The sequence below is a fragment of the Bicyclus anynana genome, chromosome 11 (assembly GCF_947172395.1).
Source record: "Bicyclus anynana chromosome 11, ilBicAnyn1.1, whole genome shotgun sequence".
Classification (NCBI taxonomy): domain Eukaryota; kingdom Metazoa; phylum Arthropoda; class Insecta; order Lepidoptera; family Nymphalidae; genus Bicyclus; species Bicyclus anynana.
The window spans coordinates 7431562-7452169 of NC_069093.1; the positions used below are offsets into that span (position 1 = coordinate 7431562).

Consider the following 20608-nt stretch of genomic DNA (forward strand, 5'->3'; position numbering starts at 1 on the left):
GCCACGACTCGGAGTGCGTCCGCTATAACCTTGCTACATTACGTGAGTATGCTTTTTATTTCAATCACGTAGCGATACAACTATATCTGTGACTGAAGCGATGTTAGTTATTATTTTAGCTAGTTATTTATTCCTACAAATAACGAATGATCAAACCTAAATGTGAAATAGGCCAAAAAATAACATGGATGTTTGTAGTAATAATATCGAACGTCATAACGAGGCTCAGTGAACAAGATGGCGTCGAGTGGGGAGAGGGCGCCCAGTCGCCCAGGTGCTGCCGCCGCGTCGAGTTCGGCGCTATAGCTAACTAAATAGGTACGCAGAGCACAGTGTTGTACATTTAGAACGTTCACAATGGCTACCGCGAAAGACACGTCTACTTTCTTTCTGGAGGCAGACGCGGAACAATTCGACAGTGTTTTAAAGTTATACCCACAAGCGATCAAACTGAAAGCTGAACAGAAAACAAAGAAACCCGAGGAACTCATAAAATTGGACAACTGGTAAGTGCGAACGTCTTTCTGTGGAGAAAATGCGGCCGTGGCGTGTCAATGAACTTGTATTGTGTGTGTATCCGTGCAAACTGATTTGATAGCTACCTCCCTCGCGGACTGCATCTCTAGTCCGCGGACGGCTCATTAAAATCAGTGCGTCACGTGGGATCGATGTCAAATTGACACTATCGTTTTTCCTGAAGCCAGTGTGGGGGAAAATATCGCCGCGCTTAGGCGTTATAAAATGGTGGCTGTCCTTTGCGTATCATCGCTCGTAAAATGCATTTATTACGTACTAGTTGTGCGTTCTCTAGTCAATGCTTAGATTCTTCACTGAATATTATTCTTTATAATGCTCATAAAACATTATTGTATTTCTAACTGCTTGTGGCTAGATAATACAATGCTTTGTTGAATACAACTCACATCCGTTCAAAATGGTGACTTGCCATTTAGCGTTATAATATTATTTTCCATCGTTGTAAATGTTTTTTATTCTTAGATGGAACGTTAATAGTATCCCTGTAATCCTATATTTATTGTTTTCACCAGAACAGACCTGGCTATTTTCATAATCTTTTTTAAAAAAGAATGAGTCATCAATCAGGTACTTCTGCCTTCTCGCGACTTTGCTAAGTTATAACTGTAGTTTTAATTCCCAGAAGAATTTAGAAATTCTTTAAACTCTTCCATCGATTTCATTTAATTATGTCGTATTTTAAACCAACATTCGATAATAATTTGAAAGTTAAATAATATTTTTGGCAAAACGTTAAAAAACTTTTTTTCATCATTTGTTCCAAGAAATAAATCTGTTAAATCGTGTAAGTCGTTTATCATATTTTAGTAATTTTACCCTTCATGGTTCTAATTCCAAAATAATTCGTTTAAAATTTTATTAGTAATCCAGCTGTAAACCATAGCGTGGAACACGTTTTTTTTCGTGTACTTACCTATCCAATTGCTTTCCTTGATAAGTCTGATTTCAGTTAAATAATAAATAATAATTTAAAAGAAATTTATATTTAAACCAAATTTCTGTAAAATAATATTTATCCGTAAAAGTAGTTTTTTAAACTGATTTAAAATAATAATTTATGAGTTAAATAATATTTTTGCCAAAATGTAAAAAAAAACATCATAAATCTGTTAAGTTGTGTAGATCGGTCGGTTATCCCATTTTAGTAATTTTCCCCTTCACGGTTCAAATTTCAAAATAATCTGTTTAAAATTTTATGAGTAATTCAGCTGTTGACCGCAACTTGAACCACGTTTTTTTCATATACCTAGATACCTAACTATCTAACTTCTTTCCTTAGATAAGTCAGCTTTCAGTTAAATAATAATTCAAGTGAAATTTATCTATAAACCAAATTTCTGTAAAATATTCATTATCCGAAAAGTCAAATTTTAAACTAATTTATGATAATAATTTAAGAGTTAAATAATGTTTTTGCAAAATGTAAAAAAAAGTTTCATATCTGTTTTAAGAAATAAATCTGTTAAGTCGTGTAGGTCGGTTAAGTAATTGTACCCTTCACTGTAGTTCAAATTCAAAAATAATCCGTTTAAAATTTTATAAATAATCCAGCTGTTGACCGGTTGTTGACAGCTTGTAGCATCTATTACCTACCTATATAACTTCTTTCTTTAGATAAGTCTGATTTCAGTTAAATAATAATTCAAATGTAATGTATCTTTAAACATATCTTTTATGTTTTTTTTTTATTTTATATAAAATATTTATTATCCGTCATATTTTGAACAGATACCATTAATTCATATTCATATTTTGAACAGATACCACTGATAATAATTTCAGAGGCAAATAATATTTTAGTCAAAATGTAAAAAAAAAATTCATCATCTGTTTTGTATACCTAGATACCTACCTAACTTCTTTCCTTACTACTTACTTTACTAACTAGCCTAACTTCAGATTATTTACAATATTTAACAAATATTGTCATGTTTCATATCCCTAACACGAGAATTTAGATTATAGATTCAAACTTCACCCACTATTTCACCCACCTAATTAAAATTTAATTTTTTCGACAAATAGTAGGCCATGCCAAAATTAATAAGAATAAATGTTAGTTACTTCCCTATATTTTATACTATACAGGTCTACATAATATTAATATCAATAACCTAATGTAAATTAATTTTGAAAATTATGATTTTAAAAAAATATTCATAATATTTTTTTCGTTTATGATCGAATATTAATATAATTTAAGTAGCGATTTGCGTAAATATTTACCACAGAGGGGTATATTTTTTTATAAAATTTATCTGAAATGGATTTTATAAATCATTTATTAATTACAATTCATTTATTTATTGTCTATACATTGGTACACCAAGTAATGCATTTTTGTTTTTAATGTATTTTTATAAATTTTGTGAATATTAACGTTTTTTTAATGAAATCACCCTATGTTCGTTAATAATATAAAATAACTTGCTCTGTAGGTATAAACGAATCGGAACTGCTGGTTTAAAATAAACGCTATGTCTAGTATTTCAGTAGGTCTGACCTAGAGACCTAAATAAGAATAGAAAAACATTACTGACACATCAAAATTTAAAATACTCAAAAGAATTGTATAAAATTACATATTATGGTTTGTTATAAGTTGCAAGCTTTCTTTTTTCTAAGGAATTTTCAGTAAAATTTCTCAGCCCAAAGTTGACATGATGGTATCGTTTTTAACATTGTCACCCTAAGCCCACCAATCCGCATTCAAGAAGCGTGGGTGGGTCTAAGCTCTATATCCCTATTATAGGGGACTATTAGAGGGGCCTGGCCCTGCAGTGGGCCGTTTTAATATTCTGATACCTAATAATGAAAAAATAATTACTTATGATAAAATGCAGGAAATGGGACTCAAGTAATTACAAGTAAATTAATATAATTTATAATAAAAAAAAATTAATGTAATTACGAGTAAATTAACATATTATTATAATAATTTTAAACTTTTTCGAATAAAATAGACACTATTATAATTAATTCAAAAAAATGTAAATAATTTTTATTGATGGTACGCGTGAAATGTCGTTTTTTTAAAAATACCGCGTAAACTTTATTTTTTATCTTTCAGTGAAAGTCCCATTAAAATTGGTTTAGGTTCCAGATATAAGCCCGGACAAACGACAGACAGACAGACAAAATAAAAAAAAACTTGATTACTTATGTTTTGCCACCGTGTTTTGTAACTTTATCTCTTTAGGGTGAGCTGTAACGACGGCATACAGCTATATTATAGTACCTACTAGCGGACGCCCGCGACTTCGTCCGCCCTTAAACCTCCTTAATCCGGCCCTATCGCGAAATCCTTTCATAGCGGACCTCTCCTAACTATAACCTACGTCCCTGCCAAATTTCATTATTGTACGTCAAGCGGTTTTCGAGTTTTCTTGATGAATGAACTTTCGTATGTATATATATATATTAAGATTTCTATTTATCAATACATTAAATAAAGTTGAAATATCTGACTGTCTGTGATTTCAACAACAGCTTTCAAGTAGGTAGGTACTTATAATTTACTTTTTAAAATTTGGCTTTGTTTCTTCGCACTAACCTAACCTAACCTAACCTTTGGAACGGCTGGGCCGATTTTCGTAGAGCTACTTTTTTACGCATACAAAAGTCGTCACGCATACAAGTTTAAAACCAAATTTCACGCACACAAAGTCACAGATGATCGTTATTAACAAGTACGAGTATTATTCCTACATAAAGTATTTTCCATAACTTTAACGTGTTGACGAGTCGACATATAGTAGCCGAACTGCATAATAATTTTTTTTTAAATAAAAAAAATTATCTTTTCATACAAAGTAATTCAAATAATTCCGACAATCCATGTAACACACGCCTTTATCTATCCTTGCATTTTTAAATACATAATCGTAGTGGTAAGACTGTCAATATCGACGAGATATTTATTTGCAACTGGCACTCCGCACTTCACTTGCTTCATGATATTACTTATCAATGAATAAAGTTTGGCTAGGTCATAATAAGGCTGTGATTTATGGGAAACAATTGAAGATCTATTTACAAAAGGAATTTTTTTAACTCCGAAAATATACATTTTAGAACACATGTTCCTTAGACATTTATAATTAACTAGTAGACGCCACGCGGTTTCACCCGCGTGGTTCCCGTTCTCGTAGGAATACGGGGATAAAATATATCCTATAGCCTTCCTCGATAAGTGGGCTATTTTATTTATATATTTTATTTAAACTGAAAGAATTTTTCAAATCGAATCAGTATTTCCTGAGATTAGCGCGTTCAAACAAACAAACTCATCAGCTTTAGAATATTAATATAGATTTACCATAAAGAATATAACTCTAGAGTTAAGGGAAATATTCCCGAGCACCCAGTATAATTCTTTTTTCTTAAACATTACAGGTATCAGAATGAACTACCAAAGAAAATCAAATCAAGAGGCAAAGAGGCGCACATGGTTCACGAGGAGTTGGTACAACTCATGAAATGGAAACAGGCTGTAAGTTATTTTTACTTTTTAACGTTTTTTTTATTAGATTTAGTTGTATCTATTATTTAATCCGGGGGCACTAAATAATGGATACTAAGGCTAAAAATATTTATTTTCGATTTTTTTGTCTGTCTGTCTGTCCATGGTTTTTTGTTATTCGGGCATCACGCTGAAATTACTGAATGAATTCAAATGAAACTTGGCACGGTTAAAGACCATAATACGGAGAACGTTATGGGACACTTTTTATTGCGTAAATAAAATAAGAAGGAAGTGAAATAGGGGTCATTTTTCATCATTCTCATTTTTAGAGTTTCACTTTTAAAAATTTGTTCACTTTTAAAAATATGGTAAAATAGGGCTTGAAAGTTTACAATGATTTCACGCGGATGAAGTCGCGGGCATCCGCTAGTTCACGATAAAAATAACTAGCGAGCTAAATTTCAATAATTTGGAAAAATATTTATCTATTTTTCAAATACATAGTTGAAATCAGAAACCTTCCTGTCGTGTACACAGCTACCTAACTGTCACCACAACCGCAATCAGTTAACTGGAATGCGTACTAATAAAACATGAAATATCGACATACCAACCTATAGGAAGATATTATATAAATGTAACAAAATCCTATTAAAATCATGTTATCCCACAAGTCAAATTGCGACGAGGTTATGTTGTGTAGTTTGAAAAACTTCTTCGCTACCTTCCAGACCCTTTCATTAATAGCCTTAAAGTCCGACATTTTATTTTTACAAGTAATTGTGATATACCAACTATCACTCGTAATTATGACGAATCTAACGATAATTAACAAACTAAAATGCACCGAGTCGTTTGAACTTTATGACGTATCAAAAAACATTTATTCGATTGATTCTTCTTACAACTCGTGTATTTATCGTAGGCTCCTTAATAGGACTTCAGCGGGACCTTTACCGGTGGTTTTCGGCTAGCGCAAGAATATCGCCAGGTAACCAGAAGGTAGAAGCAGGGATGGGCGGGACGACTCTTTAAGGGCATCCCCTGGAGCTCTCTATTTAGAAGGTTGTTCGAGAAGAGTGTCTTAGACTGAGCGTATCGGTCCTGACGACCCGTGACGCAAGAAATCAGGGGATTTGTCGTTGCCTGCGAAAAAGAAGCGTTGCTTGTATTGGTGTTGTCTGAGAATCGTTGCCAGTTGTTATCTAGTCATCAGAATCATACCATTTTTCGACAAAGAGTTTACCTAATAGATTTGATGTTATTCGGGCCTTTTTCTACAATTGGCGTTAGTCTAACTTTAAAAACATAACCTCTCTTGCGCAGTCCGATCGCAATAAATATATTTGAATAATTTTAAATATTCACTTGTTTCAGAGAGGAAAATTCTACCCGCAACTATCATTCCTCATAAAAGTGAACACACCAAGAGCGGTAATGCAAGTGACAAAGAAGGCGTTCAAGAAGCTGCCCAACATAGAGTCAGCGATGACGGCGCTGAGCAACCTCAAAGGCGTGGGCACCGCGACAGCGTCCGCGCTCCTCGCCGCCGCCTGCCCGGACACCGCGCCCTTCATGGCCGACGAATGCATACAGGCCATCCCGGAAATGGAAGGAAGCGATTACACTGCCAAGGAATACCTCAATTTTGTTAAACATATTAGAAACGTCTGTGATAGATTAAATAAGGTAAGTGCAAACATGTCACTTCCAACAATAGGCTACTTGCCTCTTTTTTAAATAGTATTTAAACTGAATTATGGAAGTATTTGAGCTATATCTTATTTTGTCCTGTCAATAATAACAAATAAAAAATTGAATATAAATGACAAAATATGTACGTAAATTTTTTGCCGCCGAAACACAACACATTAGCAAGTGACGACATTGATAGAGATAACAGCGTGATTGACAAACCGATGCCTTGTAGCGAATGACGTTACAGTTTATGATTGCAATGACGTGATAAAAATACAATTTTGTTTTATAAAAATATTACAATTACGAGATTTTTTTTACAAAGAAAAATGTAATTAGAGTTTCTAGGCATCTAAATTGCCTCTATGCAAAAATCTTCTTAGTTTTGTATAGCAGACAGCATACAATGATCATAATCAAACAACCAAGGATTAGTTTACAAGCACTATTGAAAAGTCTATTGACTATTTGTAAAAACTGCCACCAGCTCAAAAGGCTACTCTAAACTGCGTAGAAGAGACGGCAATAAACCAAAATGCTTTTTAGAAATATTTTTTCATGGTATAACCAAGCCAAACTTCGATTCTGCTCTGAACACGAGGCGTGTAAACGAAAATATCCCAACCGGTAGTAATAGCTGCGAAGTTTTGTCTGGAGCAATATCAGAGCCGACTCTAAGTTTGGCGCGACACAGACTATGGTAGAAGATGGTATCGAACGATAACAATTAGACTTGATTTTAGCAAATCTTGTCAAATCAGAAATTATTTATAACATGTTAATCGCCAAGCCTCAATCTTATATCCTTACAAACGATATCGAATGATCGACTTATCACCGTATCATGATATTCTGTCTTTCAACAAATGTATAGAAGTCGCAATTTTAATACATCGAATTCTGAGTTAAGAAGTTGTCAGATAAAAGCCCCTTCAATATGGGAACCTAAGGGGCGGCATCACCTTCTGGATATGTGTCGGATACTTTAATGAAAATTTTGTCTTTGTCATTTGTCATTAACTAAGAAAGTGACGAAAATTACGTTTAGACTATCCGACAAAGTTTATCAGATGGCGAAACCCTGCCTTGATTTTCTGTTTATAAAATGAAATCATATAAATATCAAGCCCCTTTCATTTTTGATTCCCCAATATTGTTGAAGGCCTTTCATGATTAAATTGTTTTTTTTTAATAACTTATATTCTGCGTAGAATTATTTGGAAATAAAATATAATACAGGGAGAAAATAATACTTTCATAAAAGATATTTACTGAGCTACACCTCTTCATACCAATATGTGTATCACTCATCACATAGCTTTTTATGGTCGGTTTCACCACCGTCTGATTATTCACAACACATAAGCAAAGTGACGAAAGTTATGGTGAAAGCGACCCTTAATCTCCAAATATTCATGTACCCACAAACTTTTATCAACAGGAACAAAACGGCTGTGGTAAAAAATGGTCCCCACACATGGTCGAGCTCACACTATGGACACACAATATAGTCTCCGACCTGCAGCCGGAACTACTCGGCAAGGAGCCCAAGCTGACCACCACCACACCCTCAAACGGAGGATCCCCGTTACCCAGTGATGAGAGCAATTTGGAACCACCGTCGACGAACGGTAACGGTAAGTATTTTCCAAAACATCATTAACAAGTCTCGCTCATTATCAATAACATCTGATGATTTAATCACCCTAAGCTCGCCAAGCCGCACTGAGACAGCGTGGCGGGTCTAACTCTAAGCACCATATTATCCCCTCACCTGATCCATACAATCCCCAAATACAGAACCTCACTCCTATCAGAGGTTAGGGGTAATGGAAGTGGATGATCTAGAACGTTCCAAATTGAAAATTAACAAATGGTCGTTTCTTTTAATGAACTAACGAATGAATCATTCTTTTTGTTTTTCAAGAAACACAATGACAACGTCATTGAAAGATATTTAAGATATTCAACAGAGTAGTATAGTCAAAGAGACCACGAGTTAAAACAGCATTCTTATTTGTCAAGGTAGGTATATTATGTCAATACTCGTAATATGAAAAAGTACATTATGTGCTAGAATTTAACTTGGTGTTTTGTGTTAATAGTTACGATAATAATAATTTATTGAATTGAAGAAATATAAATAGAAATACCTAAATAATAAAATTACTTTATACATATAATTCATCATCAATATGTAAACTAATTATATGTGTCACCGTAAAGTTGTAAATACCGTTAGATTATAGATAGATAGATATACTTTATCTTCACACCACAAAGACAAAAACAAGTAAAATAAAAACAAATTAGGAAGAGATCAGCATACAAAAGGCGGCCTTATCGCTAAGTAGCGATTTCTTCCAGGCAACCTTCGGTTTAGGAATACTTAAGGACATCAGCAGGTGGCGTAAAACAAAAATAACCATAGTATTAGTAATACACATACATACAAATAATTTAGATCCTAATACATAAACAATTTTACACAAATACCTACGATAATGAATAAAATACATATTAAAATATACTAATAAATACATTATATTGAAGAGAAATAATAAATACAGATCGTCTTTACTGCACCAGATAATGATTATAATATACCAGATTATAATCGATCTTGCGAGATTGCGAACTGTCTATAGATTGTAAACATTCTGATTACAATTTAACGTGTTATTATTCGGCAGATTGTAAGAATTTCTTTTACTTTTTTATATGTACGTTCACAAAAAAAAACCTCACCTAACCATTGGATTCTGAGCTAACCAGTTCCGGTCCTTAGGAGTAGGTATGTAGGTACGGAGTTCGCAATCTATCGATAGTTAACAATCTCGCGAGATAGATAAATAGAGTGATATAAACTAACGTTATTTACAATTTTACGGTAACATATACAACATATTGGTAGATTATACCTATGACGCTTTGACAAATATAAGTATTAAACATTGCCTTATATTGCAAAATAGTTTCGTATATTGCTGTAAGCAAATCTGTAAAATCAGTAGCATATAGGGTCATTCCACGTCAAATCGACCAATAGTTGGACTCGACCCCTTTCGATTTGGATAAATTTTGGTCAGAAGTTTTCTTTTATCCTATAACGAAGTTCTGCCGAAGAAAAAAAATTAAAATTTTTTTTTCAAAAGTTATGCAAAATCCAAAATTTCACTATTTTCCATATTTTTTAAATTTATGTTTTAAAAATCTCGAAAACTATTGCAATTAAAAAAATCGCTTATGGTAAACTTCAAAGGGGATACTTGGGGCTATTAAAAAAAAAAAATCCAAAAAAAAATTTTGAAAAATCTCCAATTTGTGAAATTTTGAATTTTTGAAAATTGTCAAAATTGACCGTCGACAATAAATTTTTGGCTCAAATTTTTTTGTGTACTACCTTGTACCAATCTTAAAAGATCCTGAAATTTTTGGAACTGTGTTTTTTGTTTTTTCAAAAATATGAATTTTTGAAATTTGTTAAAAAAAAATTTTTTCTTAAATTTTTTTTTTTTTAATCAGTTTGGCGAATCGCGTAATTTTGATATTTTGAACAGTTGAAATTTCATTAAAAAAAAAAAATATTTAAGAAATTTTTTTTTAACAAATTTCAAAAATTCATATTTTTGAAAAAACAAAAAACACAGTTCCAAAAATTTCAGGATCTTTTAAGATTGGTACAAGGTAGTACACAAAAAAAATTGAGCCAAAAATTTATTGTCGACGGTCTATTTTGACAATTTTCAAAAATTCAAAATTTCACAAATTGGAGATTTTTCAAAATTTTTTTTTGGAAATTTTTTTTTTTAATAGCCCCAAGTATCCCCTTTGAAGTTTACCATAATCGATTTTTTTAATTGCAATAGTTTTCGAGATTTTTAAAACATAAATTTAAAAAATATGGAAAATAGTGAAATTTTGGATTTTGCATAACTTTTGAAAAAAAATTTTTTAATTTTTTTTCTTCGGCAGAACTTCGTTATAGGATAAAAGAAAACTTCTGACCAAAATTTATCCAAATCGAAAGGGGTCGAGTCCAACTATTGGTCGATTTGACGTGGAATGACCCTATATTATTTCGTACTAGTTTCGTATTCATAAGCCCAATGCCAATAAACAATTTGGTTACATAAACGTATAATATAATGTCTAGCCTAAATTCCATGCGCGTAAGCACACTCAGTATGAGTGTCGTACATAGGTACCTAGTTATTTTGAATACTTATGTAGGTAAGTATATACTTTAGAGGTGTATAATATGTCACCGTTAAATTGTAAAATACGTTAGTCTATAATCTCACTCGCGATGTTGTATTCTGTCGACGTATTATGAACTGAACATACTGATTACAATTTAATGTGTTATTTTCCGGTATATTATAATCTATCGAAATCAATACTGGCAGACGCCTCGCGTAATCACACACGTGGTCCCCGTTCCCGTGAGAATACGGGGTTAAGATATAACCTATGACACTCACAAATAACGTTTTATTGGTAATTGAATTTTCTAAATCGTTTCAGTACATCCAGAAGTATCCTCTACAACCTCACAATATTTCCTCTTTATAATATAATATTAGAAGTATAGATAATAATACAACGACTGCTTAAAATATTCTGTATATTATTATACGTATATTATTTCTGTACGTATATTTATTACTGTACGAATATTTATTATTATTTCTGTATATTATTATATAGTTACGAAATTGTTTAGGTACATAAAGTGACATTAATTACCTTTCAACATTCAGAGCAATTTTAAGAGAGAGCATTCATAAATAAAACATTCACATTTCTGACACCGCCTGTACACAATATATTTACAAGTGTCACATGATCGCTTTCCAAAATGCAGCCGTTAATCTTACACCGTCTCTCATACACCCACATATTTATTTTTTGCACACGCTCACAACGGTTTATAAATAAATATTCATTTTTATGACAATTCACAAGTTTATGATAAAAAAATTTAGACTCGAAACTCGAATTAATAATAATAATTACTTAGCCCATTTTAAATGCCCATTACAGGGTTAGACCAGGCCTCATTATGTGCTTAGATTAACCACGCCACGCAGTTTCAATGCGGGTGGGCTGACTCAAGTGATAATTTTTATTTGTCACGATCACTATTAGTATTATTAATCGGGAACCAGGGGCCGATCCAGCAATTTTGCTACTCCGGGCAAACGTAAATTTTGCCACCCTTTACTTTAATTAAAAATACTTTTTTTAATACCATATTGTTAATAAAATAAATAATAAAATAAGTTTGCTGGGGAAATAGTAAATTTTGTGGCACTTCATTTTCACCACCCCTCATTTTTGCCGCTGTGGGCAAATGCCCTGCTTTGCTATAAACTGAAAAGTTGGAGCCTGGAGATACAAGCTCCAGACCGGATTCGAACCCACACCCTTCGGAATCGGAGGCAGAGGTCATATCCACTAGGCTACCACGGGTCTACAATATACTAGTGTCGAATAGGCACGGTTGCTTGTAATCCTTCGCTAGAATAACCTTACCATTTAGGCTACGGTTTAATTAATTATTGTCGGTAGCGGTATTTACGCTGTAGCGCCATCTAGTATTGTACTAGCGAGTTACGATATACTGTACTGAAGGCACACGTTACGTATGTAGCTCAGTTGAGAGATGACACATACATGCTTTTACAGTTTATGAGTTATGTCTTTGACCTATGTATCCATTTACCATGCAACTAAGTAAAGTTTGTGCTATAGCTTTGAAACTTCGTTTGTAACACTCCCGATGTTCGGCGCGGGCAGGAAGCGTGTAGCGATGAATGAAAAACCACACCGTCACTTCCCCGCACGCACGATTTTACACCCGTGAAGTGTTATCTACGAACTTGCCAGACTATAAGAGTGACACGAGAATTATTCAGCAGGGAACTTTTTAAAGTCTCCACCTGGAACTCTTAATTGATTTCAAAATAAAAAAAATATTTTATTACTAGTTTATTTAGTTAACAATTTGAAACGTAACTTTTTGAAAATATTTCAAAGTTTGACTATTTGTAAAAACTACCACGGTTCGGAAATGCCAAGAATAGGCAATGTTTGGAACTCTTACTCTATAAATAATTTTTGACATCCTCATCTCATCATCATCATCAATGTTTTAAATATGCTTAATACCTCCTTTCCCTTTCAACTAGTCGTAAATACTGATAAGGGTAGGCACGACATTGGTCCACCCGACAGGTCTCGAAACCATGGTTCCCTCACCCATGGAACTGTTAAGGCAAATAAATTAAAAAAAAAACAAATGATTTGGTTGCAGGTAAACTAGGCGTGGAATCAGTGAACGACGACACGACGTCGTGCACGGAAGACTCGATGGACGCGAAAGGAACGTCGCCCGCCACGCCCGCCACCCCCGCCTCACCCTCCGACAACTCCGACTCCGCTCTCAGCACGCCGCGCGCCAAACGGTGAGCTTGTGTTAAGGCCCCCATTCATAGGTGCACCCGTCCACCGAACCGGAGCGAGGCAGCGGAGCCGAGGAACGGAGAAATATTAGCCAATAGGATTGCACAAAATGTCCGCTACTCTTAAATGGACAGGGACTTGCGAGCTATACTACAGCCTTTCTTAATGAGTACTGTTTACCAACAAATCACTAGTTATTTCACACATTTAATTATAACTAGCGGACGCCCGCGACTTCGTCCGCGTGAAAGTCGTTGTAAACTTTCAACTACCCCTATCCTACCCCTGCCCTACCCCTACCCTACCCCTACCCTACACTACCCCTACCCTACCCTATCCTACCCCTACCCTACTCATTAAGGCTGCACTTCTTTATTTATTCCCCACCCCCCGCGAGTCGCGTCGAGCGCGGCAACCTTTACACAAAAATAATCCATATAGCATGAATTAGTATTCACGCGCGATGCTTTAGCGTATTTCTTGTATAACTTTGGTGTTTCTTTACCGATTTTTATGATTCTTTTTTTATTGAATAGGTAATAATGTTAACTTTTTTAGTTAGGGATGAATGATGAGTGTTATAAGCATAAGAGTAGACAAATATAATTAGAAAGCTCCGAACTGCTAAGCTATCGGGAGTTACACGTGTTATTGTGAGTCAACCATAAAAGATAGACATAGATATGCTGTTGTGTTTTTATAGATAATTTTAAGGAGAATATTTCCGTCATACATGATTTCTATGTAGCTTTAACCATTAAGGCTGTACACGCCACGGAAGCTTAAAAAATTGAGTAACTTCTCCCGTTTTCTCAACATTTCTCTTCACTGCTCTGCTCCTATTGATTGTAGCGTAATGAAAAGTATACTATAACCTGCCCAGGAGTATGTAGAATAATCGTACCAAGTTTCGTTAAAATCCGTCAAGTAGTTTTTGTTTCTATAAAGAACATACAGACAGACAGACAGACAGACAGACAGACAAAAATTTTACTGATTGCATTTTTGGCATCAGTATCGATCACTAATTACTCCCTGATAGTTATTTTGGAAATATATTTCATGTACAGAATTGAGCTCTCTACAGATTTATTATAAGTATAGATTAACTTGTTCTTATATTAATGAAAATAAATTTGATTAATAAGCTTAGAACAGATAGATATAGTTAATATATTTTATATAACATTTTACAAACAAACCGTACATAATTAAAAATAAATAAGTTATGAAATGACATGCGTTTTCTACCCTCATGTCTAATTTCTTTGTTGGTAAACAGTACTTATGAAGAAAGGATGTACTAGTTTAAAAATTCATATAAAACCGGTATGCGGAGCGGGGAAAGGGAGCGGGGTTAAATTAATTAAACTTAACATTTATTTATTTAACATAGTCTGCAACTCCGCTCCGCAACCTCGCTTCGCTCCGGTGGACAGACACAGTACGCAACTCCGCTCAGCATTAGTCCGTTACTCCGCTACGCCTCCTCGCTCCGCTTTGGTGGAAAGACAGCCTAAACCTATAACATGCGTTAACAACATATCTCGTTAAAAGAAAAAGACATTATTGTCGATGGGAATACAATAGCGGCGGAGTTGAAATATCGCTCTCTCATTCGCCCCAACGCATTGAAATAGATTAGCGATATTTTTGTGTCCGCAGGTCGATATAATTTGTCTTTCTTCCGTATCGAGATATGTCGTGGTGCACATACGACAAGTCTGTGGACTAATCTCCGTGTGAATACTACGATTCGCGGTTCGGAATGCGACTCCCGAATGTGTCTGTGAATTTGTGCATACCATCGATTGTTCTTAACGTGAACTTGTTATTAATTAGCACCGGTATTATGTAGGCCTAAGATGCGCGCCATGAGATAAGTAGGTATCTCTATGACGCATCTCAGGACTAAACGGTGTTAGCAACCAATAAAGATACATGCAAGATTGCACGGCTCATCAAAGTACACAAGTGACTGGACTGCAACTTTTACTACACAAGAGCACAGTTGCAAACCAGGCGATTGTGTGGGCGATGATGGATTTGACTACCGAGGGCCTAGTGACAGTTTGATACTGTTACTATCGCGTTAACGTAAACGCGAATTTCTAAGGAATTGAAACAGAGCCATCTAGTGGCACTACTGCACAACTGTTTCAATTCCATATAAATTCGCGTTTACGTCAACGCGATAGTATCAGTATGAAAATATTGAAAACTAATACCTTGAATGGCGCGAGGCTCGGGTAGTGAATGGCCGGCTTTAGTTTACATTTACACCGTGCAAATGCCCTTGTTTATATTCCAAAACGTGTGAATGTCATTCAAACGACCATGTGTAAAATTTTACATTTGAATTTCAAACATTCGAATTCATTTGACAGTGTAATGTAAAAATTAAGAATGTGTGCCGAATTTATTTGTTCACTTTCATTTCTAACATATTGTACTGTAACACACTACTGGAAAACTATAAACAACAATAAGTATATATTTTTGTGTGTGAAATGTCACCATAATTTCTAGAGTAAAATTGAGTTTGTTTTATCGACACTTTAAGAGATATCCATTGCAGCATTAATTTCTTATTGAATATGGGTATAAATAGATGAAATTGGTTCCTACAATTTTGTTAATTCTATAATCAACTCTTCAGTAAACCGATGATGCGCACCACATATTAATTCGAGACGAGAAAAAAAATTCGAGACGAGAAAAAAAATTCGACAAAGGGGAATGCCCATCCCCGGCCCAGGCCTACATTAACCGCCCGGTGGTTTACCTATGTCTAAAACAATCTTGATAAAACTACTTTAATAATGAAATCATTACTTTATCAAAAAAAGTTTGCAACAACGTTTTACGACATTTTCAATTCATGTTTAATTTGTCCACAACGGGCACAAGCTAAGACCGTTGACTATACAGCCTGAATATTACGATATTTAGTGGACTTATGATTGGTTTGTTTGTTCGTTTTCTTGTTTGTTAGGCTTGTTGGGAACAGAAAAAAATAATACAACTTCAATTGTTACTTCGCCGCTTTGGTACATTGGCGAATATTTTGCCCTAGAAGAGTAATTAAAAAATGTATTTATCTTCAAGAAACATACTTTTATTAAGCAAATTATTTAACCAGATCCATATTTGTACATTATATTATCATCTCCATTTACTTGTATACCTGCGTTCCCTGGGTCGACGTTGGATGGGCCGATGAGCATTCCCCTTTAAAGCATCGTTTTTTCGTTCAATCAACGAAAGAGCACAGAATCTATGAGTAGCTAAATATTTAACAGACATGTCCTCAACGAACTTGCCAAGCTATAATTTAGTTTTACATATTATGAATTTGTAAACTGATGGATAAACCGTTTCCCTTGCAGACAAATAGAAGAGGCGAGTTCAGCGGAGGAGAGCTCGCTGGGCGAGGCGCCGCTCGCCAAGAAGCTGCGGGAAGCGACGCACTGACCCCCGCGCACCCCCGCGCCCGTCTCTAGCTCTTAGACTAAAATATTGTACCTAGGTAATTTATTTTTCAATTCCGTTTAATTTTAAATTTTAGCCTTAAGTTTTTAAGACCGGTCGATTTTTGTAAGTTTTATAGGGTATTATTATTAATATTTCGGATGCGTTTCGAATTGGACGGACTCGCCGGGCGTTCGCACGCACGTGCGATACGAGCGCCATCGCGGGGCGGCTCGCGACAGGGCCTAGTGTTAGCTTTCGTTTGTAATGTTTAATGTTTGAACGTTCGCATCCCGCGTGACATTCCAATAATTGTAAAGTTAGAGCGATGACCCATTAGTGCGACGCGTCACGTTGCGTTTTCACATTAAAGCGTTGCAACAACGAACCTCAGACCAATTATAGAAGGACCTGTATCGCACTCATAGTCACTAACAAAATTGTCTGTCATTTTCTGAGGAAAACGAGCTTGGTATATATCTTATACTAAACTAGAAGTTTTTGCCCGTTTTTTACACAATCAATTACACAAAAAGGTATTTTTACGGAGCTCTTTAACCGGCGAACACGATTACAACTGTTTAACGTCGATTCTATACAGACAGTTTTTATAATCGCATTAGATCGTTGATCATATACTTTGACAGAAAAGTAACGTCTAGCGAGGCAGGTCCTATACAATAATTGGTCTGAGCAACGAACCGTGTTTCATTATCGATCCTTTGCGACGACGCGACGCGACGCACTGATGAGGCATCTCCCTGGGCGGCGAGGGGGTAGGGGTAGGGGGAGGTGGGTCACGCCGCAAGCTCCAGACAGATGCCTTGACGTGGCCGAGCAGGCCGTCACTCCATTGCCTTATGACACAGTCTGCCCGCAGAGTTTATATGCAACAAGAGAATACAAAGGTCGTGTTACCCGGGCGCCGGGCACACGGGCCCACAATGTAGTTTTTATTGAACAAATATAAGATATTAATTTTATAATGTCGCATTTTCAATTACCTCACCCAGTCACCCTACCGTCTACCTTAGATAAGTTCCCCAATATGGTTATACAGGCTGCTCGGAAGTATTTCCTATAACTCTGGGGTTGTATTCTTTAATTCTTTGTTATCTATATCTCGTCATCAATCCATATTCGGCTCACTGCTGAGCTCGAGTTTCCTCTCAGAATGAGAGGGGTTAGGCCATAGTCCACCACGCTGGCCCAATGCGGAATGGCCGACTTCACACACGCAGAAAACTAAGAAAATTCTCTGGTATGCAGAATTCCTCACGATGTTTTCCTTCACCGATTGAGACACGTGATATTTAATTTCTTAAAATGCACACAACTGAAAAGTTGGAGGTGGATGCCCAGACCGGATTCGAACCCACCACCCTCCGGAATCGGAGGCAGAGGTCATATCCTCTGGGCTATCACGTATCAATCTTTGTTATCTATATCTATACTTATAAGTCTGTAGAGAGGTCAATTCTGTACATGAAATATATTTCTAGGAGGTATTTAATGATCGATACTGATGCCCAGAATGCACGCATTTACAGCAATACTACTAAGGGCTGGATTAAAGAGTTCTAAGGGCGGACGAAGTCGTGGGCGTCCGCTAGTTATGATCTTAAACTAATATTTTCAGAGTAAATAATACATTTTTGGAAATACATGTTAAATGTGTCCCATAAACGCATCTTTATAATTATGACGTAGCCATTATTTCAATTACTTTGTATGAAAACATAAAAAGTTGTTATTTTTAACCGACTTCAAAAAGGAGGAGGTTCTCAATTCGGTCGGTATTTTTTTTTTTTTTTTTTTATGTATGTACACTGATTACTCAAAGACGCCTGGACCGATTTCAAAAATTCTTTTTTTGTTTGAAACGGTATAGTCCCCATTTGGTCCCATTGCCATCATGTCAAGATCTGATGACGGAATCCTGGAGAAATTGAGGGGAACTTTCGAAAATTATATGGGTGTCTAGTGTGTTCGTATACTTTTCCATTTAGTATTTTTAAGCACTACAATTTCATGAAGGTTTAAAATTGATCTGATGATGGAGCCATAAAACAGACGAGGGAACTCCTCGGCAATTTACAGCAGTTACCTTGTGTTTGGGCTTGATTAATTTGTATTAATGAGAACTTTCCACGTAGATAGGTTGTGACTGTCATTTAGGGGTTTGGTGATGAAGACCAAGGACAATTAAGGGAACTCCTTAACAGTTTACAGTAACTACCTTGTGTTTGGCCTTGATTAATTCGTATTGCTGAGAACTTTCTACCTAGATGAGTTGTGTCTGTTATTAGGGGTCTGTTGATGAAGACCAAGGTCAATTAGGGGACCCCTTAACGGATTACGGTAGCTACTTTGTGCTTGGGCTTGATTAATTTGTATTGCTGAGAATTTTGTACCAAGATGGGTTGTGACTGTCATTAGGGGTCTGATGTATTCGTTTGAGATGAAATTTTACACTAAAAATGGAAAAATAATAAAAATTTTAATAAAAAAAATACAACCGACTTCAAAACCTAAAAACGTACCCACTAAACTAAAAAGTGAAAAATAACATATGTTCTACCTGCTGATCAGTATGAAGGCGGTGCTTAGCCGGTGTTGTCTTAATTTAAGCCATTTCTGACAGCACCACATGAAACAACACTGTCTGCAAAATCTAAATCTATAAGATATTCTCACATGGCTTGAATTAATACATCACCGGCTAAGCACCGCCTTCATACTGATCAGCAGGTAGAACATATGTTATTTTTCACTTTTTAGTTTAGTGGGTACGTGTTTAGGTTTTGAAGTCGGTTGTATTTTTTTTATTAAAATTTTTATTATTTAGTTAAAAAAAATATATTGTCTATGCAGTTTTGCTCCTACAAGTGGACTCGTCAATACCTTGAAATTATGGGAAATACTCTTCAGCACTCTGTATAGAGCTGTACCAAGTTTAATAAGTCGCAGTGGCAAAATTTGTTTACACAGTACAAATACTGACTAAAACTGAATATGAACGTCAATGAAACACAGACTAAGATACGAATTACGCCATATATCGAGACAAGGGAAAGACAAATGTCGACCAATAGCGGCGGAGTCGAAATTATCGCTCTCTCTCATTGTGTTATGACGGAAAAGAGAGCTTTCAACTCTGCCGCTTTTGATTGACGAAGAAAGAAAGATCATTATTTTTAAGTAATGCCACATATCACATTATTAAATTTTAAAATATACATATTATGGCTACCCTGCAGTATGTGGCAAAACCTAACTCTACATGTATATAACAATGTAATAATACATTTTTTTGTTCACGATATATTATAACTTTTCAAATCTGCTCTGGAAAAAATTTCTAGGTGATATCTTAGTGTGATCAATATTGAATTGAACAAATGAATAAACAAAAGAATGTAATAATTAGTAATATATTTATAACAGAGCTATTGTACACCTTATTACAATTTAGTTAAACAGTCTTGTTGTTACGGACGATTCAATGCGTTATGTACTGTATGTAATGTACTACATCTTGTAGGCTTAACATGCGCGTCACGACATCGTTGGTGAAGACAAATCAACCTAAATATCGCTCTCTCGTTTGTCTTAACTCAGATCAAATACCTATGGACTTGTATCATACTCAAATTCACCAAAGAGTGTTGAAAAAATGGTTTTTTGAGGGGACGACGAGCACAGAATAAACAATGATCCAGAATGAGTCTTTACAAGCAGCGTGGTGAAGCCGGTGAAACTCATAAAAAATGTCAGGCGTCTCCTTGACATCCGCATTATACAAACTTTTTTCATAATTTGTATTTTAAGATTTAATACGTAAATTAATATCATAGTAGACTAATAAAATCAATATTTACCTATAAAAAAATACTCCATCTTATTTCATTGGTTTTTGTGGACAGTTTTTAAAATATGTAGATTGTAGGTATTTAAAAACATAAGACG

General features: G+C 35.1%; 1 protein-coding gene across 1 annotated transcript; it reads left to right on the plus strand.

The window, feature by feature from the left end:
* The first annotated feature begins 324 nt into the window (after positions 1-324).
* On the plus strand, positions 325-17625 carry LOC112049682 (uncharacterized). The gene is made up of 6 exons (XM_024087677.2): positions 325-506; positions 4933-5029; positions 6380-6691; positions 8142-8337; positions 13020-13170; positions 16558-17625. The coding sequence occupies exons 1-6, from the start codon at positions 358-360 to the stop codon at positions 16640-16642; spliced, it is 990 nt and encodes a 329-aa protein (XP_023943445.1). The 5' UTR covers positions 325-357; the 3' UTR covers positions 16643-17625.
* Positions 17626-20608: the final 2983 nt, after the last annotated feature.

Bases quoted from the DNA above. Each gene is read 5' to 3' on its own strand.
- LOC112049682 (XM_024087677.2), top strand. From the start codon at position 358: ATGGCTACCGCGAAAGACACGTCTACTTTCTTTCTGGAGGCAGACGCG. The intron at 5,030-6,379 runs GTAAGTTATTTT...CACTTGTTTCAG, and splicing joins TCATGAAATGGAAACAGGCT to AGAGGAAAATTCTACCCGCA. The intron at 8,338-13,019 runs GTAAGTATTTTC...ATTTGGTTGCAG, and splicing joins ACCGTCGACGAACGGTAACG to GTAAACTAGGCGTGGAATCA.